Here is a 25547-nt window from a genome sequence, read left to right as displayed (position 1 = left end):
GCTCTCTCCCTATAACTGTCATAGCTTGTATAGGCACATCATTCTCTAGCACCGTCTTTGTGTATCTTCACACAGCCTGTCTTTTCAGAGGTAGAGCCCAGCTCTAGCTAACTCAAGAAGAAGGACAGCTTGGAGCATCCACACAGTGAGAGGCTGAGCAGGACAAGAGAGAGCTCCGAACTGTATGGTTGGGGCCCTCCTGTGTGTTATTCAGTACTGCGTGAGTCTCCTTATACCGTACAAGCAGTTCTCTCCAAAGAAGAGAACCCATCAGAGAAGATGGCAGCCCTCCAATCAGCCCCTTCTCCAAGAAGATCTAGCTGGTGGCAGTTTCAAGATGGACATGAACATGTGTATCCTGCTCATTCAGCTCTGTAACAGGACGTGCACATTACTGTACATATTGAACACCAGGGGGCATCATTATAATGAAGTAAAAATATCTCACAATTGGAGCATTTTTATAACTGAGTGTAAAATTACAAAACTAATTAGTCCTTCAAGCTGAATAATATTAATATACCATGTAGCCCCTTCCGGCTAGTTTCAGATGAGTACATTCATTCTGGGAAACTTGCCCCATATAAGAGGGGTGTTTCCTGGTCTGAACATTGCTCCTGTGAAGTGAACTCACAACATTGTAATGATTTGTGATTTTGTGAATTCCAGCCTCACCGCTGATCTACTGAACTGAAGTCACCACATTATGCGATAACAGTTCAGTAGATCAGCGGTGAGGCTGGAATTCACAACATCACAAATCATTACAATGTTGCAAGTCCATTTCACAGGAGCAATGTTCAGGCCAGGAAACACTGTTTTAATATACATTTGCTTGTCTTAAATTAGCCTTAAAGAGGACCTTTCACTACAATAAAAAATCTAAACTAAGTATACAGACATGGAGAGCGGCGCCCAGGGATCTCCCTACACTTACTATTATCCCTGGGCGCCGCTCCATTCTCCCGATATCTTCAGATTTTTGGCTCAACCGGCCAGCACTACAGCCTGGGAGAAGGAGACGCCCAGGAGAACAAGAGCAGGCTGGGCCGGAAATCTGAAGATACCGGAGCCTATACCGGGAGAACGGAGCGGCGCCCAGGGATAATAGTAAATGCAGGGAGATCCCTTGGTGCCGCTCTCCATGTCTGTATACTTAGTTTAGATTTTTTATTGTAGTGAAAGGTCCTCTTTAAAGGGGTTACCCGCTTTTTACTATGGATGACCTATCCTCAAGATAGGTCATCAATATCAGATCGGTGGGGGTCCGATTCCTGGCACCCCTGCCATTCAGCTGTTTGAAGAGAAGGCAGCACTGATACCAGCGCTGCTTTCTCTGCTCTGTTTACCTGCTCGTCGCAGCAATTGCAGTGATGGGAAGTGTAATTACAACTATGGCGTCCCCATTTACTTCTATTGGATGGCTCTGTAGTATTTACTTGAACAGACAGAGCTGTGCCATAAAGGTGAATGGGGACGCCATACTTGTGATTACACTGCTCAGCACTGCAATTGCTGGGTCTAGCAGTTAAACAGAGCAGAGAAGGCAGCAATGGTACAAGTACTGCCTTCTCTTCAAACAGCTGATCGGCTGGGGTGCTGGAAGTTGGGCCCCCACTGATCTGATATTGATCTGATATCCTGGGGATAGGTCATCAATAGTGAAAAGTGGACAACCCCTTTAAGGCCTTTTTCACATAAGTAATATGGAATGTGTCAGGGTCTGTTCAGGAGAAAACTGATGAATCAGTTTTATCTACGATTGCATTTAATGCTTCGTTTTTTTCCAGGATTGCATCAGTTTTGCATCCATTTTTCATGCACATGAAGAAAAACTGAAGAATAACATAAGCAACCATCATTGCATCTGGATGTTTTTTACGCACCCCATTCACTTCTATGGGGCTAGAGCTGTGTGAAAAACTGACAATATAAACCATGGTGTGATGTTCAGTGAAAAACAATGCTTATGTGCATATACCCATTCAAATAAATGGGTCGGGATTCAGTCCGGATGCTTCAAAACGGATCACATTGAGATGGGAAACTCACTTGTGTAAGGCTAAGGGTGCTTTCACACTTGTAAGTGAAATGAGATGTGAAAAATATTAAGGACACATACTATTTCTCCCCTCTTTTAATCCACACTGGTTTTGACATTTTATGGATTGCTAAGGGTGAAATCCGGGGCAAAAAACTGCAAAATAGGCTGTCATGCTACAGATTTAAAGCCTACACCGCACAGTTTTCTTACACAAAAAATGGTGCGGATGTTCTGCCTGCAATTCCTTGGCCAAGGCGTGCTGTGGTCAAGAGGTTTGTCTGGTTATGAAATAGGATTGAGTACAGCATATAAACTGTATAATGACCCCTGATAATTGCATTTACAAAATAATGGTAACGCCCAATATGAGGAATGGAATGTATTACCTTATCAATCCCATAGACATAGACTTTTCCTTGTTCTTGCTTTTCACTTCCCATATACATTGGTGCGCCAACCAGCAAGATATCAGTGACTGAATCAGCGTCAACATCCACTGTGGTGAGTACACTGCCAAAGTAAGACCCAATCTGAAATACAAATGTATGAATTAACAGCAATTCGGCATTGTCAGAGATTGTTTATTTTTTAAAGAATGGGCAAATCCACCATAAAGTAACCAAAGAAGCAATATATATCTGTTAAATCCTGGATGCTTAGAACCAGAAATGATAGAGAAGGAGCTGGAAGATCTGTTCTGTCCTACATTAAGTAATGCTCAATTTCCCATTTGGTGGTGCTACAGGGAAACTTAACACTTATTAACAGAATCCACTAGAGACCTGATTGAGGTTGCCCCAGCAGGAATATACCCTCTGACGATCAGAGATTGTCCCAAGTCATATCTACTGTATGTCATCTTTACCTGGCCTGAGCAGCAAGGTCCTTAGGATCCTACTAGTGTGAAGAAATGACCATCCCTTGATATATTTGGATTTTAATGTAAATTGACTTTCATTGTCTGATCGCTGTCTATTCTGTCATGTATCTATGTACAGGTATTGATTGAAATTGGCCTTGACCTAAAATCTGACTGAGAGCCAAGCAACTGCACTGAGCAGTCCTTGGAACCCCCACAGAGGTGTCACGGACGTTTCCGCGACAGGTGGCAGGAGATGGGTGAGACTGGCAATACGTGGTTTGATCTGACATGTTTTCCATTTGGATCAAATGACGTCTGTATTGTTTCTGGTGCTTGCCACACCTTCTTTCCCCAGGTGTAGCTATTAGGGTAATTTAACCTTCTCTATTTATAGTTGCTTCTCCCACAATGCTGTGTGCGAATTATAGCTTCTGTTTTGACCTTTGGATAGATTGTGGTTGGATCTCAGCTGAGTTCCTGGTGCTTCCATTGCTCCTTTGAAGTTAAGTCTTTCCTTTCCCTTTAGAATTTTGTTTGGGTTCTGTGTGTTGCATGTCCCTATTGTTTGTATTTGGCCTGAAGGAGACTCCTGTTCGTCTTTCCTTTTGGAGGAAAAGGTAGTCTCGTCCCTGCCATTAGTACCGGGGTCCTATAGGGCTAGATAGGACTCTAGGTATTCCTGTGTATGAACTCACCTACCTTTGGGGTCTGTTAATACTGGTAGTCAGTCAGGATTTTGGTTAGGGTTTTCACCAGGAGGTGCCCATTTTCCTTCCCTAGTTCTCAGGCCTTATTCCCTGTTCCCCCGTTCCCTCCTATGCTCGGTATGGTGTTTCACTCCCACACCGAAGCGTGACAAGAGGTCAATGGAGAGAGCTGTGCATGCGCAGCCACCTCTCTGTACACTACAGGCCCTGTTCCAGACATAGATGTGGGTCCAAGGGGAGGAATCAGCATCTATCGGACTTATCTTGTGAGTATGCTGTAAAAGTCTCAGATGGGAAAAAACCCTTAAAGGGTTTCTACCACTTGCTGTGGACACATTTCGTTTTCAGACACTAGCGATCCGCTAGTGTCTGATTTACCATACAAGCCAAGTATTATATTCCTCCGTTCCGCCGTTTTCTTTAAAAAAGCACTTTTATATTTATGCAAATGAGCCTCTAGGTGCTATGTGGGCGTCTTTTCAGCACCTAGAGGCTCCGCCCTGAGCGCTCAGACATTGACTGCGCCTGTGCCGAATGCCGCCGAATGCAGAGACGAACGGCGCAGACGCGAGATTTCGGACGCCAGAAGCAGGGGGAGGATTTCACTAGGAGATGGGCGTGCTGGAGCGAGGAGCTGGGCGGCAGTTTATGAAGGTAGACGGAGCCTCTAGGTGCTGAAAAGACGCCCACATAGCACCTAGAGGCTCATTTGCATAAATATAAAAGTGCTTTTTTAAAGAAAACGGCGGAACGGAGGAATATAATACTTGGCTTGTATGGTACATCAGACACTAGCGGATCGCTAGTGTCTGAAAACAAAATGTGTCCACAGCAAGTGGTAGAAACCCTTTAAAGTAAACCTGTCAGTGGGAAAAGAGTGAGTATAACTATTTTTATTTGAGGGTATTTACATCCAAATCAGGTGAATGGTGTAGGAATGACAACAGTTTGCATATGTGCCTCCCACTTGTTAAGGAACCAAAAGTAATGGGACAATTGGTTTCTCAGCTGTTCCATGGCCAGGTGTGTGTTATTCCCTCATTATCCCAATTACAATGAGCAGATAAAAGGTCCAGAGGTAATTTCAAGTGTGCTATTTGTGTTTGGAATCTGTTGAGCTCAACTCTCAAGATGAGATCCAAAGAGCTGTCACTATCAGTGAAGCAAGCCATCATTAGGCTGAAAAAACAAAACAAACCCATCAGAGAGATAGCAAAAACATTAGGCGTGGCCAAAACAACTGTTTGGAACATTCTTAAAAAGAAGGAACACACCGGTGAGCTCAGCAACACCAAAAGACCCGGAAGGCCACGGAAAACAACTGTGGTGGATGACCGAAGAATTCTTTCCCTGGTGAAGAAAACACCTTTCACAACAGTTGGCCAGATCAAGAACACTCTCCAGGAGGTAGGTGTATGTGTGTAAAAGTCAACAATCAAGAGAAGACTTCACCAAAGTGAATACAGAGGGTTCACCACAAGATGTAAAACATTGGTGAGCCTCAAAAACAGGAAGGCCAGATTACAGTTTGCCAAACGACATCTAAAAAAGCCTTCACAGTTCTGGAACAACATCCTATGGACAGATGAGACCAATATCAACTTGTATCAGAGTAATGGGAAGCGAAGAATATGGAGAAGGAAAGGAACTGCTCATGATCCTAAGCATACCACCTCATCAGTGAAGCATGGTGGTGGTAGTGTCATGGTGTGGGCATGTATGGCTGCCAATGGAACTGGTTCTTTTGTATTTATTGATGATGTGACTGCTGACAAAAGCAGGATGAATTCTGAAGTGTTTCGGGCAATATTATCTGCTCACATTCAGCCAAATGCTTCAGAACTCATTGGACGGTGCTTCACAGTGCAGATGGACAATGACCCAAAGCATACTGCAAAAGCAACCAAAGAGGTTTTTAAGGGAAAGAAGTGGAATGTGATGCAATGGCCAAGTCAACCACCTGACCTGAATCCGATTGAGCATGCATTTCACTTGCTGAAGACACAACTGAAGGGAAAATGCCCCAAGAATAAGCAGGAACTGAAGACAGTTGCAACAGAGGCCTGGCAGAGCATCACCAGGGATGAAACCCAGCTTCATGTCTATGCGTTCCATACTTCAGGCTGTAATTGACTGCAAAGGATTTGCAACCAAGTATTAAAAAGTGAAAGTTTGAATTATGATTATTATTCCGTCTCATTACTTTTGGTCCCTTAACAAGTGGGAGGCACATATGTAAACTGTTGTAATTCCTACACCGTTCACCTGATTTGGATGTAAATACCCTCAAATTAAAGCTGTCAGTCTGCAGTTAAAGCACATCTTGTTTGTTTCATTTAAAATCCATTGTGGTGATGTATAGAGCCAAAAATGTTAGTATTTTTTTTTTTCGATGTCCCAATATTTTTGGACCTGACTATATTCAATCGTTTCCCACAAAACTATGCATCAATCTGCTCATCTTCTCCTGCTCTATAACATGCTGCCTGCATATCGCACTGCATTTCATGGTGACAGGTTCTCTCTTTAAATCCCTGTCCTGAGCTTTCTTTTTGGCAATATATTTACTTTTACTAAATCCTGCTTTTTCAGCGACTCTGAAATCCATAAAAACAAACATATCAAAAGATAAATGGTCTGACTCAAAATACAATAAAAATACAAATATAGTTCTGTCATAATTCACCAGGCTCTGTTACCTGCTCTCCTTTTAATGTCTGGAGAACATTAATTTTGTGTCCGTTCATTTGGTAGATAATAACTTGGCCAGTGTGGTTGTATCGTGGTTGTCCCGCAATATAGATTTCTTCTCCATGTATTGAGGCAGAACTCACAGTGTATCCTAGGAATGCAAAAAGCCGTGATTAGACATAAAAAATCCAAGTTATTTAACCCCTCAAGGACGCAGCCAAGTTTGCCCCATTTATCAAATCTGACGTGTCACTTTATGCAGTAATGACAGTAGAAAGCTTTTACTTACCAATGAACTGCTTTCTTCGAGATACATTGTACTTTATGTTATTGGTAAATTTAGTTTGACGTTTTGTGTTTATTTATAAAAAAAATACTAAATGTGGAGAAAAAATATTTTATTTTTTTCTGCTTGTAAGACACAAACTAATTCAGAATTAGCATCTAATAATCAACATTCCCCCGTTTCGCCATTCCCCCTACATGTGTACCTACTGATGATACTTGAAAAAGCTCACTACGACCAAAACGTCATCATCATCATGTTGAGAAATGATTCCTGAAACCATGAATGTTCTCCATTTGTATTTTTTTTTTTTTTGCTGAGACAATGGAAATTATGGGCAAATATCTCATCAAAGATTAAAAAGATATAACTTTGAAAAAATTGTATGTGCACTGAATTCACAGCTTTCTTGAATTGGGTTGGAGAACGCTCTTTTTAGTTGCACCGCACGATACATATTGTTGTGCTTCTCAAATATATATCCATCATGATCAACATCTGCCATATGTATTCTTTATGTTGACATCACTTTTTAAATATCCTTTTATTTGTTAGGATATTATAAGGCAAGTTTGCAAGATTTTTTCACTGAACGCACGGGCAACACATTTTTCCTTATTTATTTGTCCTGCTCACTGAGATGGCCGCACATGCTCAGTTTCATCCTTCACCTGCCTCCTGAGCTGTGATAGGTAGAGCAGGGACACTCCCCCTTATCTGCAGGAGAAAAATCACTCCCCTTGAGCTGCCAACTTGATATAAATCTAGCAGAGTAATGAATGGGGAGATCTCTGGATCCATGTGAGGTACAGGGCTGGTTCTAGCTTTGTTAGAAAGAGATTATCATGTACTATATGATGTCTGATTTTATTTTTTACATTAGTCATGGGATAACCCCTTTAAGGAATTTGGGGCCTTTTTCAGGTATTATTTTAGGTTTGCCAGAACCCTTAAGGTGCTAAAATATAAAAAACTGAAAATACCCCATTTTGTAAAGTACACCCTCAAGGAACTCATCTAGGGTGATCATTCTGACCACACAGATGTTTCATAGAATTTATTAGAATTGGGTCATAAAAATTAAACTTTAGTTTTTTCAAATAAAATGTACATTTCCATCTGTCTCCCATTCACTGCAAATAAAAATTAAATCTTTCTATACGTTTTTTTTTTTGCAGGACAGAAAAGTGTGGTATGCTACATTATTTTGTCCTGTAAAAAAACAAAAACATACAGAAAAATAAACAGTGACAAAGGGAGTCAAATGTATACGCTTTTGAACTACGTTTGCCATGGGTACATCTAGCAGTATGTTTCTAGGTTTTTTCTGTTTGCAAACATATCCGCTTGATGTAAAACAAAAACGAGATGGGAACAGCCCCTGACACTACTCTATGAGACGAATAGATAAACTTAGAGTGTCCAATAGTAGCTGATGGGTGCACTTCTTAAGACATTAAGGGGGTCATTTATTAACCTGAAATACGCCTATATTATACGCAGATTGCAGATTTTCCCCGCTCACAGGTCTAAAAAAGTGGGCGGGAAAGGGGATGGACCAGAAGGCCCATCTGATTCATCATTTTCTACACCTGTTTTAGGCAAAGAAAATGGTCTAAATGTAAGACAGCAACGAAGCTTCTTATATTTAGAAGCGGCGCTAGAAACGCCGAAGTTATGTAGAGGCCGGCGGCTCTCCATAACTTCAGTGATCCACTGCCAAAATAATATGAACAGCAGTGCGATCAAATGGTTATGGTGTGCCAGCAGCTATAGAAGTGATCCACGATCCAGAAAATATAGTAAAAAATTCCACGGCACTCTCAAGAACAGTAAATTAAAAGTAGTGTTCTTTAATCACCAAAAAGCAACTTTTCAGTCATTTTTCAAAAAGTCCCAGAAAGAGTACTGAAACGTCGCTTTTTGGTGATTCAAAGAACACTACTTTTAATTTACTGTTCTTGAGAGTGCCGTGGAATTTTTTACTCTATCTATCTATCTGTTATTTTAACTATATATCAATGTCAAAAATAAAGGTCTCCACTCTCCAGTGTACTTTTCACCCATGCTCACACTCAAACTCTCTGGTCGCTTCAGTTTCTGTGAGGCGGAGTTCACATGGCAAAATCCACGCAGAAAAATCATTAGCAGATTAGTAGCTGAAAACAGGTCGTTTTTGGGGAAGATTTCGAATTTGGTGGAGGATTTAGAGGAATATTTGGTTGAGGCAGGGCCATCTTTAATATTGATTGGACCCTGGGCAAGAATTTACTTGGGCCCCCTGCATCCCGTCTTCCCACACCCTAGCATGCAATCACACCCTCCACCACAACACACACACACACACACAAAAAAGATTACTTTATTATTTATTTATTGCAGATTACTTTATTATTTTTTTTTATGTGCAGATAGTACTGTACTACTAACCCCTCCATCCACCCCTCCCTCCCCCCTTCTCCAACCACCCAGCACCCTTACTCACATAAAACAAGTAATATATATATATATATATATATATATATATATATAATAGCTTACAGTGAATTACTGTAAATTCTGACAGTTCTGAAGACTCCAGCAGGCTCCGGATCAGTGTTCTGGGCAGTTGGGCTCAGGGCTGGAAGTGGGCACCCCTCTGCAGTTCAGGAAGGAGACCGGGGCCCGGCTCACCCTAGCGTTGCAGTGCCTCCACGTGACGTCACGGTCGCATGGCGTACGCAAAGGGCAGGGGAGGTCGGGAGGAGCAAGCAAGTAAGTCCTTCACTATGCAAGCCATGCTGCTCGCATAGTGAAGGATAGGATCGTGACACAGAGCCGGCGGAGCGGAGGCAAGATATTTTACGACAATGTCATTGAATTTGTGGCCAGTGGCCAGCAGGGCTCAAGACACAGCTGCCTTGGGCCACCCAGGAGCAACTGGGCCGGAACAGCTACCCCTTTTGCCCCGCGTTAAAGATGGCCCTGGTTTGAGGATTTGGAAGAGTATTCAGAAGAAAATTTAGAAGAGGTTTTGCATTTTCAGTGGTTTTCTTATCTCGCTCCTGTTTGGTATATACCGTAATTCAGAAGTGTTTTTAGTGAGGAAACTAAAAACACTGATGTTTTTTGTCACTTCCCCATTGACTTCAATAGAAAATCAACTAACAATCCGCCTCTTAGAAGTTCCATAACATGCCACTTTAGAAGCGAATCTCAATTAAGCAGCGGAAAAAAACACCACCAAATGAATATGGTGAAATGTTTTCCATTGAACTGAATGAAAACCTATTGACTGGCCATTATAAAGGCCATTTTCCGCATCGAAAATCCAGGGTGGATTTAATTTATGCGAAAAAGCTATGAGCCGGTTGGTCCTCCATTGAATACAAGAGAATGTGGACTTAAATATTATCTACAGGAAAGACAGCATGGGGGGCTGCCAAACAGGAAAATGTGATGCATATAATAAACCTAACAATACTTTTATTGCAGGTATATTGCAATGATCCTTTATTTGAAATGCCCTGTTCATTGCACTGTAATACTTTTCATAGGATAATCTCTTGAATGGGTATTGTTAGGGTTTATTTAGGAGCAGGAAACATCTAGGTCTGTAGCAGGTGGAGAATAGTGTCCTGACCTCATCTCTTATAGACATGGGACTTTTAAGACTTGATGGTATTTTCTGTCTTTGGTTTTACAAAGGCTTTTAGGAAAAGGCCCGCACTGACCGGTAATGTAGAGTGCATCCTGTCAGCGTCTGATATAGTATTTGTTATTTTTATCAGGAAACATGGAGTTTGTCCTCCAATGAGCAGACAAAACAACAATGATCTTCTGAGAGAAAGCAGCCCTCAGATTTCCTGTAAAAGTTTTGCTGTACAACATGCCAAGTCCAAAGGAATATGGAGGAAGCTAAATGTCCTCCATAACTGTGTATAAATGTCACAAGCTTTCTAACAAAAACTTTTTGTCTTCTAGACAATTCTCTGGTTCAGGGATTCTTTCTGAATAGTAAATTTAAGTCATTATGTTTCAATACAAACTGAGTTAGTAGCTCCCTGCATGGGACATGGGAGAAGCAATTGTCTAAACTGCTCCCATATACAGTGCGCCACATATCAGCGTAAATGGGGTGGATGGGCAGAAGACTGTATGGTCTGTGGTGAGCAAATTTTTTGCTAATTAATTTTGGGTCTGATTAGTATGAATTGGGTGTGTGATTAAATTTGGACCCAATTCAATTGTACTTGAAATCAAAAGTGCGTCAAGCTTTATGAAAAGGCATGCATGCCATCATATTCTGGACTTTCTCCCTCTCCCCCTTTCTTATTCTTTATCTCTCAGAAATCTCCCTAATCACATCACTATAAATTCAGATTTGATAAGATCTGCATGTATAGAAAAAATTTGGTGGAATTTTGATTCTATAGAATCCATTAGCTCACCTCTAATAATCAGTTACCAGGTGCACTGGGTTTGGAAAGTAGGCAGCAACCTGCTCCAGTGCCGCAGCATACTGCAAACTGAAAAATAAAGTGCAGTAATATATTTCTGTGTAATGTAAAGGATATTTGGCTTTCAGGAACGAAAAAGTTCACGCTACAGTGATATTATATCATGAAAGTAGGGCATTTAAGTAGAAGCATGCAATGGTGATTTCCTCATCTCAAACAATTTATTAAAACAAAAGCCAACAACAGTGGTGGGTATACCACCACAAAAAATGTCAATGTCTCAATAACTTGTCATGTGGCCTTGAGCATCAATTACAGCTTGACAACAATGTCTCATGCTGTTCACAAGTCAACTTATTGTCTGCTGAGGCATGGCATCCCACTCTTCTTGAAGGGTGGCCCTCAGATCATTGTGGTTCTGGGGTACAGAGTTACAAGCCTCTACAAGGTGACTCAGCTGATCCCATAGGTTTTCAAAGGGATTCAGGTCTGGAGAAAGTGCAGGCCACTCTATTTGAGGTACCCCAGTCTCCAGCAGCCGTTTCCTAATGATGTGACCTTGATGAGCTGGCGCATTGTCATCCATGAAGATGAAATTAGGTCTGTGTTGTTCATGCAGAGGCACAGTGACTGGATTAATGATTTTATTCAAGTAGTATGGGCTTGTCACTGTACCATTCACAAAGTGTAGGGCAGTACTGTATTGACTAGACATACCTGCCCACACTGTAAGACCTCCATCACCAAAGGCTTGCCTAGTCACAACAGTGGTTGATGCATAGCGCTCTCCTTGACATCTTCAACATCGTTGGTGTCCATTGATAAATTGTTTTGAATGGTTTGATGTGACACTTTTGTGCCTCTCACCTCCCTTAAAGGTGCCTGGAGTTGTGTGGCATTCATCATCCGGTTCCGCAGGGCATTGTTCACAATGAAGAGGCCATCAGTGTGGGATGTGACCAAACAAAGTCCACTTCTATGCCTTTCTGTAACTCTTCCAGTCTCTTTGTATCTCTGTTGAAACACTCTGTGACACTAAGCTCAGTGGCCACTTCATCTGAGAACATCCTCCTCAAAGCCACGCAATGGTGAGGTACTGTTGATCAATTGTTAGGTGTCGTCTTGGTCATTCAGGAATTGCATGAGCAGACCAAAACACATTTTGACCCACTGTAAGAATCTGAACATCCCAAGGTCGGTTTTTATGGAAGTGTACTGTGAGTACTGCAACCTGTTCAGAAAAGGAAGCAGAACAGTTTGTCTGCCATCAGTGAGAACCCCCACCTCTGGTTGCATTGCATTAAGCTAAAATATTACACCTCACGTCTGGATGCTTATGTCAGAGACAGGTAGTGAAGTGCAATTTTGAGGAAGATTGCTTTAAAGAGACACCTCTTGGCCTGTTACTCCCTATGCAGCTGTGAGACCTGTGACATCTGTGAAAGTACATTGTGTATCAAATGCGGGTCCATGACATAACAAGAACTGTACTGATCTGTTTGCATTTGCTGTATAACTGTCCTATCATTGCTTCCTGCACTACTGTTGCTCAGAAAATTACTGATGTCATGACAACTGCCTTGAACCTCAAAACTACCACCACCATGGGCACCTCAACTGTCATCAGGCAGGATGCCCACAGAACTGCAGTGTGCCCTAAAGGAAAGAAAATATGTGTTTTACGGACAAGGATAGGACTGTTCTATAGAGGCACATGGCCGATATCCGTGTTTTGCAGATTCGTAGTTTGCAGACCACAAAACAGGCTAGGGTTGTGTCCATGAGCCCCTACAGCAGACTCCTGGGCGGATGTATGCAGGTAACCGGAGCTGGGGTCACATTCTCCGCTGCTGTATGAGTTGTCTGTATGATTTGTATGGCCTTGCCTGGTAGCTACCTCTACATAGCTCCCTGGACTCTAGTTCAAATTAAATTTGTTGGCAGACCAGCCTTTTTTCTTAAAGAGGACCTGTTTTCTCCCCTGACATATCTGTTTTACTAAATACTTGCATTCTCCATTTAGCCCTTCCTATAACTCTATGGTGTGCCATTCCTCCAAGAGATTTATAAATAAATGTATAACTGGGTGTTAGTTGGGAGTGTGTCTCTAAAAAGTCTGACATTGCCCAATCAGTGATGAGGGTATCAGATTGTGTACAGACTCGGCCATTTGACAAGAGAAATGGTAACATCCAGAGGTCAACATGTTCATAGGTTTATAGCAGAATATGAAAGGAATAGTACAATATAGAATTATAGGAATACATATTCCAGAATTGTTATATTAACCCATAGGCGACTTGTGCCTTACATGTATGGTGCTGCGGGCCATGAGTACATGTACGGTACTCTCATCAGTGTGCCCGCTTGATCAGCGGCAGTGGCCCAGATGTTACTGACACCCGAGCCCCTGCTGTATATGCCAGCTGACACATTAACCTCTTGCATACAGCAGTCAACGCTGACCACAGCATGCAAGGGGTTTACAGAGGGTACGGACACCTCCTCACAACCCAAGTCAGCCTAATGCCGGGGCTTTTCTCCTATGGAAGCCTATGATATCCAGCCCTCAGGCTAGGTCTCATAGGTACTCTGTCAGTGTAATACCGACAGTCGATGCATTTACATACACAATGTATTGTAATGCATTGTAGTCCCATAGTGGGATACAAATAAAAAGTAAAAAAAGGTGAAAAGAATAGTTTTTACGTAATAAAAAATAAAAGTTTCAACAAAAAAAAGAAGCCTCTTGCCTTAAATCAAAATGGACACATTTATTATGACCAATGTTTTAGACGCCGGTCTTAATAAGCCCTATACCTGGTGCTGGATCTGCTGGAGTTCTGAAGAGGCGCCGGATCCACCCCCACTTCTAAATGTAAGACAGCTTCCGAGCGGTGGATGTGGCGGTGTTGGTGGAAGCGGTGGTAGCGGAGGAGGAGGTAGACAACACTGTTTTTGTTGTTTTTTTATTTTTCCCCCCTTTATTTATTTTATTTTTATACATTTGGGAAGACCCCAAAACACTGGGGAACTAGAAAAGAGAATGCAAAGAGAAAGTGCGCTTGAGTCTAACAATGGCTGGGTGTGCCCTGTATACTTGTCTATTCAGCACAAGGTACGGACAAGTCCTGTGGGATCCATGCCTGGTTCATTTTAATGAACGTGAGCTTGTCCACATTGACTGTGGACAGGCGGCTGCGCTTGTCTGTGATCACCCCCCCGCTGTGCTAAACACACGTTTGGACAATACACTGGACACAGGGCAAGTCAGCACCTCCAAGGCGTAAAGAGCAAGCTCAGACCATGTGCCCAATTTGGAGACCCAGAAGTTGAATGGGGCAGACCCATCAGTCAGTACGTATAGGTGTGTGCACACGTACTTTTCCACCATGTTGGTGAAATGCTGCCTGCTGCTAAGACGTTCCATATCAGCTGGTGGTGCTGGTTGTTGTGGCGTGCTGACAAAGCTTTTCCCCATTTCGGCCATGCTAACCCTCCCTTCTGGGGTGCTGCTGGTGCCCCAGCTGCGTTGGCGACTTCTTCCTCCTCCTCTGCCTTCGCCTTGTGCTTCCACTGAGCCCCCACTGTCATCAGCAACTCGTCTACCAGCGTGCACTTGTACTCACGCATCTTCCGATCACGCTCCAGTGACAGAATTAAGGACGGCACATTGTCTTTGTAACGGGATCCAGCAGGGTGGCCACCAAGTAATTAGCACTGGTTAGAATGTGGGCAACTCGGCGGTCGTTGCACAGGCACTGCAGCATGTAGTCGCTCATGTGTGCCAGGCTGCCCAGAGGCAACGAAAAGCTGTCCTCTGTGGGAGGTGTATCGTCTGTATCCCCTGTATCCCCTCAGCCATGCTCCAGTGATGCCCATGAGATGCTTTGGGTGCCATCCTGCTATTAACATGGTTCTTCTTCCTCATCATCCTCCTCATCCTCCAGAACTGTTTCCTGGCTGGACAGTTGTGTACCTGGCCCCCACCCTCCAAACCACTTGTGATTGACTGGCCTGATAACCGTGGAAATGACCCCTCTTCCTCCTGTGCTACATCCTCTTCCATCATCGCCCAAAGCGCTTTTTTAAGGAGACATAGAAGTGGGATAGTAACGCACTGGCCATGTTGGTGGAGTACTTGAAACAGCGCAACACAGCACACACGTCCCGCAAGGAGGCCCACTTGTTGGTGGTGAAGTGGTGCTGTTCCGCAGAGCGAATCACCCGTGCGTGCTGCAGCTGAAGCTCCACTATCGCCTGCTGCTGCTCGCACAGTCTCTCGAGCATGTGCAAGGTGGAGTTCTACCTTGTGGGTATGTCGCATATGTGGCGGTAAGCGGAAAGGCCAAAGTTACGCTGCAGCGCAGACAAGCAAGCAGCAGGGTGAGAACAACCCACACTTTCTGCAGCAGCTCTGACATATCGGGGTAATTTTTCAAGAACCTCTGCACCACCAAATTCAGCACATGCGCCAGGCAAGGGATGTGGGTCAAACCGTCTAGGCCCAGAGCTGCTATGAGATTTTGCCCGTTATCGCACACCACCAAGCCAGGCTTGAGGCTCAGCGGCACCAACCACTCGTCGGTCTGTTGTTCCATGCCCGTCCACAGCTCCTGCGCTCGTGGATTTTTCCCCCCAAACAGATGAGTTTCAAAATAGCCTGCTGTCGTTTCCCCATGGCTGTGCTGAAGTTGATGGTGCAGGTGATCCCTGAAAAGTTCGGGTTTGGGTCCGAGTACCCAAACACGCAAAGTTCGGTACGGACCTGAACTTTACAGTTCGGGTTCGCTCAACACTACTCTGGATCCATGTGAGGTACAGGGCTGGTTCTTGCTTTGTTAGAAAGAAATTATCATGTACTATATGATGTCTGGTTTTCATTTTTTACATTATACGTGGGATCAACCACAAATTATAAATGCCCCCTGTGTGTGTTGTGGGGGTGTTTAGTTGTACAAGTGACTGTTCCAATTACCATTTTCTCTTGCAAACAGTAACGACAGGATTTTACTGACCTAGATAAGCCGCCAGAGGCTCGTTCCTTTCTTGTGTCTTTGTCTTAAATGAATTATTTCCAGGAGTGACTATAGCATCAGACTTAATCATGACGACTGTTCCATTCCAGTCATAGGCTCCAACTGCACCCAGCATCACCCAGTCCTGCACCAAGAAGAAAAGAACAGGCGCATTTAATAAATGTGTTAGTCGCTGTAGAGAAGGCGCACATGCCATACCGTCTATGTCTACTTCATGAACACAATGTAATTGCCAACATTTAACATGAAAAATTTGGGACATTTAAGCCTCAACCATCCAGAAACACCCCCAAAATATCTGGAGCAACCACAAAATGTGCGTTGTACGAAAGCTCCATACTTTGTATAGAGTTGTAGTACAGCTGTGTAAAGAGGAGCTATCACCGTTCCTGACATATCTGCATTACTAAATACTTGCATTCCCCATGGAATAACAATTCTGGAGCATCATTTCTTAGAACGCTTCATGCCGTTACTGTAAGTAAATTACAACTGGGTGTTACCATTCCCCGTGTCAGTAGAGTGTACAGTATACCAAACTGTCAGCACTGGTTGGGCCTTATTTGAGTATTTGTGTAGGAAAACACTCTGTTGACAAAGAGAATGGTAACACCCGGTTACTTTTCCAGGAGGAATAAAAGAGGAATGGCACAATGCACAGTTGTAAGAGAATTGTCATTTCGTGTCAGGAGAGGTCACTGTTCTTTTTTTTTCCATTAGTAGCAAAACTCTATACCTGGAGTTTTGTTATTGTTTATAAAGCACATCTGTCAGCAGATTTGTCCCTATGACACCGGCTGACCTGTTACATGTGCGCTTGGAAGCTGAAGGCATCTGTGTTGGTCCCATGTTCATATGTGCCCGCATTACTGAGAAAAAGGATTTTTTCATATGCAAATGATCCTCTAAGAGCAACAGGGGCGTTACCTTTTATACCTAGAGGCTCTGCTCTCTGCAACTGCTGTGCCCTCTGCACTTTGATTGACATGGCCAGGCAATGAAAACATCATCACACCTTGCCCTGTCACTCAAAGTGCAGGGGCTGTGGCAGTTGCAGAGAGAGCAGAGCCTCTAGGTGTAAAAGGTAACGCCCCTGTTGCTCCTAGAGGCTCATGTGCATATATATATATAAAAAAAAAATCTCAGCAACGCTTTTAGCCGCCAAGTGCACATGTAACAGGTCAGCCAGTTTCATAGGTAAAAATCTGCTGACAGATGCCCTTTAAAGTTAAAAAAAAAAAAAAAAAAAGGGCATAAGAAGACAAAATGCAACCATGCCCAGTACCACAGGAAACAGAAGCCAAAAAATACCTGTATATAGCTTTGAATAGCAATTTAGTTGTCATGTTTTTGTAGGCGTGATACATACAGTAAAGTATCTATTAAAGCCCTTAGCCCTTCATATGTGAGCCTGGCCTAACAGCACATCTATACATGGCCCAGCTTTACCAAGCAGTAACATAGCTTTTTGAATGATAAATTTGTGCCAGTGTGCTCGAGGGGCTTTCACACATAGTTTTTAGTGGTGTTTTAATGCACATTTGCGTTTTATTTATTTATTTTACTGTGAAAAAGCCAGCTCCGAATGTTAGCTGAAGGTATATGGGAAATATGAAATACAGGACACACGTGTGATTTTTTTGACCTTGGTATTTATTGGTCATTATGTGGCATTTTTTGTCTTTCGTATTTTCAAAAACATAGCATGCTGAAGCTCTTGGTGAGTTTTCAGACTTTTTGGCAACACTTTCTCTATAGAGGAAAACATCCTGCATAAAACACTAGAAAAAAATTCAGGTAAAAACACAAATGGTCAAAAAAAACTAAAAAAAACTGGCATGCAACCTCCATATAATAAACTTTATGTTAGCCAACAAGCCATCTACTGTATATTGTAGTTTAAACAAAAGAAATCAAGCACACCAAGCACAAAAAAAACATGAACAACCTACACAAGAGTACCCATTAAATAGAGTAAAGTCTTTATTGGAATATGTAATTAATTAAAAAAGAATAAAATCACATAATAAATGGAGAAGTAGCAAAAATGACGCCAACCATAAATACATGGTCAGGGATGGGGTACCGCCATCCCTAACAACATGTATTCTCATCGGTGACTTATAAATACCTTTATTAGTATTATTTTTTTGTTATTCAATACTGGACGCAAGTTATGACCTATGTGTCGTCAGTGTCAGACTGGGCTGCCTAGGGCCCACCGGTAGAATTTATTTTGGGAGCCCACCGTAAGGATACATTCAAATATTACCTGCTCACACAGCAGCAAGATGCTACCAGAGGATTGAATACTTTGAGAAGGTTGGTCCTGGGGAGAAGAGGACACTGGCAGCTTTCCTCCATACCTAGAAGTCATCTCAGCTCTGATCGTGTCTATAATAATAAACTGGGAAGTTTCTTTAATAATCTATCAAGTTTTTTATATGACCATCGGCTGGTTGAGGTGCTGTACATTGTATATATGTAGTGCAGTAAGTCTGCTGTGTTATGTGCCACTGGTGCAGGGGGTGAGAGACTAGGAGCCCACCTCACTCAGAGGCCCACCGGGGGATTCACCTGTACCCCTGTGGGCCAGTCCGAGCCTGGGTGCAGTTACAGTATTTGCTATGGAAGCTATTTACTTAGAGCCAGTGTTTTTGTTATTAACTGCTTTACGGAATAATCCCATGTATTCTGTGTGGGTCATGGATGGCGTCATTTCTGCTACCTCTCCTTATATTATATGATTTTATTAATTTTTTTATTAATTACATATTTAATTAATTACATATTCCAATAAAGACTTTACTCTATTTAATGGGTACTTTGTGGGCTAGTTTTCTTGTGTAGGTTTTTCATGTATATTGTAGCTTTATACAGATGTAGCAGTGCTGAATTTGCTTTGAACCTCTGGGCTGTAAACAGTAGTTTGAAGATAAGAGGATACATTACATTTAGCAGTGTGAACATGCTGTGGATCCATAGTACAGTGCCCAGAGAGACACCAGTTTGATAACTGACCCCATTTATGTCTGCAGAAGCATGCCTTGCCAACTGTGTGTATTGTTGGTAGGTAGGTTTGCGCAGGAAGGCGCCATACGTAATTGAGACATCCAACATTGACACCAACTAAACCGGAATCATTGGGGAGATTTGTACCTTGGAATAATGAGCGCTGAATCCGGTCTGGGACATCTCCATTTCAAAGGACACTGCTTGCTGCTCGCTAGTAGCTAAAAAAGAAACAAGAGATAATATAAAAGATGGGAAAAATAGCTGCAGAATTACATTTTTTTTTTTTTTTATCTCCATAAGCAATCATGGCTTGCGTTACCTTTTGTGAAGATATAGATCAGCTTAATTTTTGATTTATTTATTTATAAATCTTTATTATTATTTTAAGGGCTCTTTCACACTTGCGTATTTCTTTTCCGGCATAGGGTTCCGTCGTCGGGGCTCTATGCCGGAAAAATCCTGATCAGGATTATCCCAATGCATTCTGAATGGAGAGAAATCCGTTCAGGATGCATCAGGATGTCTTCAGTTCAGGACCGGAACGTTTTTTGGCCGGAGAAAATACTGCAGCATGCTGCGCTTTTTGCTCCGGCCAAAAATCCTGAACACTTGCCGCAAGGCCGGATCCGGAATTAATGCCCATTGAAAGGCATTAATCCGGATGCGGCCTTAAGCTAAACGTCGTTTCAGCGCATTACCGGATCCGACGTTTAGCTTTTTCTGAATGGTTACCATGGCTGCCAGGACGCTAAAGTCCTGGCAGCCATGGTAAAGTGTAGTGGGGAGCGGGGGAGCAGTTTACTTACCGTCAGTGCGGCTCCCGGGGCGCTTCAGAGTGACGTCAGGGCGCCCCATGCGCATGGATGACGTGATCGAATGGATCACGTCATCCATGCGCATGGGGCGCTCTGACGTCATTCTGGAGCGCCCCGGGGGCCACACGGACTGTAAGTATACTGCTTCCCCGCTCCCCACTACTACTATGGCAACCAGGACTTTAATAGCGTCCTGGCTGCCATAGTAACACTGAACGCATTTTGAAGACTGATCAGTCTTCAAATGCTTTCAGTTCACTTGCGGTGTTACGGATCCGGCGGGCACTTCTGGCAACGGAAGTGCATGCCGGATCCTAACAACGCAAGTGTGAAAGAGGCCTTAACTATTCATTACAAACATTAGCAGTATTGATTATTTTTACATTGTAAAACAATATGAATACAGTTCATAAGTTACCCACCCAATTTACCCCAATGCCTGAGAAAACAAAAAAAAAAACACTTCCTCCCTATCTCACCACCTCTACCGGTTCCCCCACCCAATCCCCATCCTACCCCAGACCTTTCCCAGTTCCTATTCAATTCAGCCATTTCTGCCTCAATTTAGTAAATCTAAATTCTTTCTTTATCGATACCAGATGGAATCTCTCTATGGCAATCGAGATTCTAGCAAGGTTCTCCCATTCCTTGACCGTGGGTGACACACTACTACCCCAATGTCCAATGATGCATTTCCTGGTGTAGGAGTTTAATTGCTATTTTTTGGTGGTTTAAGTTGTCTATCCCATCCATCACCCCAAAAATACATATTTCAAACTCTACCTGGACTCTAAACCCATGATATACCCCTATTTTTTCATTTACCTTCCACCAAAAGTCTTGGATCTGTCTACATGTCCAAAGTATATGGACATCATCCACACCTATCTGTCCACATTTTTTACAGCCAAAATCTTTGGATTTATAGAATTTAATCAGATCTTTATATATTTTGGCTATAGGTTGTGGAAGGGGAGATATGTATGTTCCCTTTCCTAATGACGCCCGCAGAGCTTGTTTCAGTTGTGGATAAAAGAAGGTCAAATCTCTATTTCCAATTACACAGATATTTATTAGGTCTGAGTATGCAATTATATCTCCCTCCTTCTATACCTGTCCCAATCTACAAATTCCATTTTTACACCTCTTGTTCCACCTCCTTTTCCTCTTGTTGAATTGACTTTAGCTCTCTGAGATATGTGTTATCCCACAATAGAGTGTCCATGTGCACTCCAGTATGAGACCACATACCTCTTACCTCCTTCCAGATTTTGATCCATAACACAAATAGTGGTATTTTATTGGTTTGCTGTTGTGACAGGATATCAGCTTCCATCAAATACTACTATGGAAAATACTACAATTATTTAGTTTTTTGTTAATCCCTTCTACCATAGCTTTATATGTTTGTGAGTTGCTCCAATTTATCATGTTTCTAATATGGCCAGCGAGAAAATAGAGTTCCAAATCTGGGGCAGATAGTCCGCCCTCTTTCTCTCGAATATACAAAATTTGCGTCCTTATTCTAGTTTTTTTACCCCGCCATATCAAATCCGTCAATAGGGAAACTATCCTCTTGAGGATTCTCTTAGGGATTATTACAGGCGCATTCCACATAATATAGTTCAAGGAGGGTAAAATACACATTTTTACCAGTGAGATGCGACCTGCCATTGATACATGTAGTTTTTTTTCCATATTTCTACTTTTTTCCTTATTTCCTGTATTTTAGGAACCACATTTAGGTGCAGGTAGTCATTAGGGTTAGGAGTAATCTGAATGCCTAAATATTTTACCGCTTCATCTATTTTCTTAATTTCCAGTTGGCCCGGTATTAAGTTGTTTAGAGGATCAATTGGAATACAGGCCGATTTACCCAGGTTTATTTCTAGTCCAGCATATTTGCTATAGTCATCAAATATCTGGAAAATCCTAGGGAGAGAAGCATGTGAACCCACAAACAGCATAATATCATCTGCATATAAGGCAATTTTTTCTTCATGGGATCCATACCCGAATCCCACAATCTCCCTATCTTGCCTAATCATGTCTGCTAGGGGCTCCATAGCTATGGCAAACATCAGAGGGGAAAGGGAGCAACCCTGCCTAACACCCCTGCCAATGGATATATGATCAGAGTGCTCTCCATTTACTATCACTCTTGCAGATATTTCAGTGTATAATTATTTAACCCAGGAGACAAATATATCACCTGACTCCCATTTTCTTTAATGTTGCCATTAGGAATGGCCATTCTATGGTGTCAAAGGCTTTTGAGGCGTCTATGGTGTAAAATCATACGCTCACCACTGTTTGTGGGTTCCACTTGGGTGTTTACAAAATATCTAATAATATTTTCAGTTGTTGTTTTGCCCGACATGAATCCCGTCTGATCCACATGTACAAGCCCCAGCAACACCTCCCTGAGCCTAGCCGCCAGTATTCTTGCTAGTATGTTATTATCCGTGTTGATCAGTGAGATGGGGCGATAAGAATCTGGAGAGGTTGGGTTTTTCCCGGGTTCAATATAAGAGTAATTAGGGCTTCCCTCAAGGAGTCGGGCAATTTCCCTGATTCGCTCGAGACCTCCCACATTTTAAGCATTTTCGGGATCAATATTTCTCTGTATTGGGAATAGACTTCAAACTGAATACCGTCTGTACCTGGAGTTTTATTCTTAGTTATCTTTGGTAATGTTTTGTCCACCTCTATGGGGTCTAGGGGAGTTTCCAACCTATCCCTTTGCTCTATAGTTAATGTGGTAATGGTGATTTTCTCCAGGAATTGTTGTATTTGCACTGTATCCTTCTTTATTTTACTGCAATAAATATTCCTGAAATATTCTTTAAGCAAATCTATTTTAGCTGCTTGTTCAACGATTTTATGTCTGGATTTATCTACCAAGTAATGTATGTACCTGTTTTTATTTATCTGGGCTGCCACCAACGCGGCTAGCTTTTTACCAGGTATATGCGCATAAATATAGTTGTTTCTCACAAAGTTCTCTTTTTGTTGTTCCACCATCAAAACCAGTTTGTTTTCCATTTTGGTAGCTTTATCTAACCATTCTTTGTAGTTTTGCTCTATTGGATTCTCAATATATATATATATTTTCATATCTTTCCGCTTCTAATTCTAATATTTTCCCCCTTAATTTTTTTTTTATGTATTGCCGTATATTTTATAATAATCCCTCTAATGAAGGCCTTTGCGGCTTCCCAAACCATATTCGTTCCCGCTGAGCCCTCATTTATAAGAAAATATTCCTTAATCTCTTTCAACATTTTCTCGTGTGCACCCGTTATATTTATCCAGCCTATATTTATATTCATACCTCTTGGTTTTTTCCCACCACCCGTTTTCGTGTTTATAATGATGGGGTTATAATCTGAGATCCCCCGTTGTCCATAGTTTACTCGTTCAATATCTAGTGAACCTCTGTTATTGGTGAAAGCTAAATCAATTCGTGATAGACTTTTGTGCGTTCTAGAAAAACACGAGTATTTCCTTGATTTTGGGTGCATTACCCTCCAAATATCAATCAATTGTGTAGTGCTTTTTAATTTAGAACCCGTGCATTTTCCTTGAGTATTCCCTATTCTACATCTATCTATTTTCCCGTCCATTAAATTTTTAAAATCCCCTAGCACCAACAGTGATTTATCCCCTGCATTAAGCGCAAAGTCATGAATTTTTTGTAGCGTATTCTTTTTAAAGGGAGGCGGTATATAAACATTTGCTATTATCCATGCTTTATCTTCTAATAAACAATCCATAAGAATATAGCAAACTTCTTTATCTACTACCGTTTTTACTATTTTGATGTCAATCTCCCGATGTACTAATATACTCTCTCTCAGAGTTGCAGCGGTCCGGTTCCCGGCGCCATAATCCAGCTGTGGCAGCTCACTTGCAAATCCGGGTCCAGGGATCAGACAGGCAATTCGCCCCCACTCACCGAGACAAGGGAGACCGTAAGCGGCAGGTGGCAGGAACACAGGGCTCTGAAGACATTGTGCGGTGAAGCCAGGAGCGGCAGAGACGGGAGCGGGCTGGCGCTCAATGGCCGGGAGGGAGGTGCGCACATCACCTGCGTGCATCCGCACTCATGCTCCCTCACTTATTGTATCCTGTGATCAGCCTAATTTAGTTTCTGCTGATTCCTCATGTGGTCTGCAATGTGGAGGTGTCAGACATGTCAGCAGAGCCGGGGGTCCAGTGGGAGGAATACAGTCAAAGGAAGCTATGACTGCGGCTCTACAGCCCCTTTGCTTTAGATCCAAGCTCAAGGGCCACCGCTGAGGTCATATTCTGACATAGGACGCACTAGGATAGGTCTCACTAGTCCCTATTACATTTGCAATGTCTCAAATAACATGTATCAGTGGTGTATGAAAATCTAAGCTGTTCCTGTCTAACTCACTTTGGGGTTTCATATTGTTGTTTGACAGCATTGTCTGCATCTGTTCATCATGGTGCTTTCCAGCAGTTACCAACTGCACTGAAATTAACACATGTACAGGAAAACCTGGTCTGGTTTATAAAATCTGTTGCCTCTGGTCGGACTGATACTGTCTGATCAGTGCTGAAACTGTAAAACTATGTAGAGACATACCTTATTAACAATTTATCCATACATTTCCAGGAGAAGTAAATGAGGAACAGTGTGATGCACAGCAAAGATGCTCCAGAATTGTTATTTCAAAGATTATTACGCATTTTGGCCAACACCGATAACTGGTTGTTTACCCCTCAACCCCCCCTACAAAGAGAACTTCTCATCTCTCATTCCTGTGGTGGAGAGGACTAGCAATGGTGCAATACCAGAAGATCCTTGTGGGAAAATTGCTCCAAAAATTTCCAGGTGACGACGCTGGCGGCAGAGTACGTAGTTCCTTGCGCAAACGAGGAAGGGAGATGAGGGGAACACACAGCAGATCCAACAGAAGCAGGGCAACACTCTCCAAGGCCTGGGACAGTTTCATGACACCCCGCCAGCACCCTCACCCTGATGCGCGGCCTAGTGTCACAAGGAGAGAAAATTTTGGAAGATGGTGAAGGAGTACGTAGCAGACCGTGTCAGTGTCCTCAATGATCCCTCTGTGCCTTACAACTATTGGGTGTCCAAGCTGGACATGTGGCACGAACTGGCTCTCTTTGCCTTGGAGGTGCTGGCCTGCCCTGCCGCCAGCGTTTTGTCTGAGCGGGTATTTAGTGCTGCTGGGAGCATAATAACTGATAAGCGCATCCGCCTGTCAACTGAAAATGCTGACAGGTTGACTCTTATCAAAATGAACAAGGCCTGGATTTCCCCTGACTTCTCTACTCCACCAGAGGAAAGCGGCTGAACATAAAGGCACTTTACATGTGACTTTTATGGTGTACTGAATACACTGCATTCCCATGCACCCCTTCCACCACAAAAAAGGGTATATGGTTCAATCTTCCTTTTCTCGTCCTCCTCCTCTATCATATCAACATGCTTATTAGGCTGTCCTCGCTCCGAATGTTTTAGAGGGTCAGCTCAACAGCAGCCCGTCAACCATAATTTTTTCCATGGTCAGATCAGCAGCACACACTCGTCCCAAATGTTTCAGAGAGTCAGCTCAGCAGCAGACCCTCAGGATGTGGAGACTATGGTACTAGAAG

The 25547-nt window shown here is 42.6% G+C and overlaps 1 protein-coding gene across 1 annotated transcript in view; it reads right to left on the bottom strand.

The window, feature by feature from the left end:
- The window catches only part of ITGA1 (integrin subunit alpha 1), a 276177-nt gene that overhangs the window by 81347 nt on the left and 169283 nt on the right, over window positions 1–25547 (bottom strand). The window contains exons 10-13 of the mRNA XM_044276225.1: window positions 19228–19301; window positions 16048–16192; window positions 6313–6455; window positions 2431–2574 (exon numbers count right to left, since the gene is read on the bottom strand). Of these exons, the coding sequence (XP_044132160.1) occupies window positions 2431–2574; window positions 6313–6455; window positions 16048–16192; window positions 19228–19301 (506 nt within the window). The remainder of the gene's footprint in view (window positions 1–2430; window positions 2575–6312; window positions 6456–16047; window positions 16193–19227; window positions 19302–25547) is intronic.

This window comes from Bufo gargarizans, chromosome 1 (assembly GCF_014858855.1).
Source record: "Bufo gargarizans isolate SCDJY-AF-19 chromosome 1, ASM1485885v1, whole genome shotgun sequence".
Classification (NCBI taxonomy): domain Eukaryota; kingdom Metazoa; phylum Chordata; class Amphibia; order Anura; family Bufonidae; genus Bufo; species Bufo gargarizans.
The sequence above is the reverse complement of the archived record's forward strand: the minus strand, read 5'-3'. Positions and strand labels throughout refer to the sequence as shown.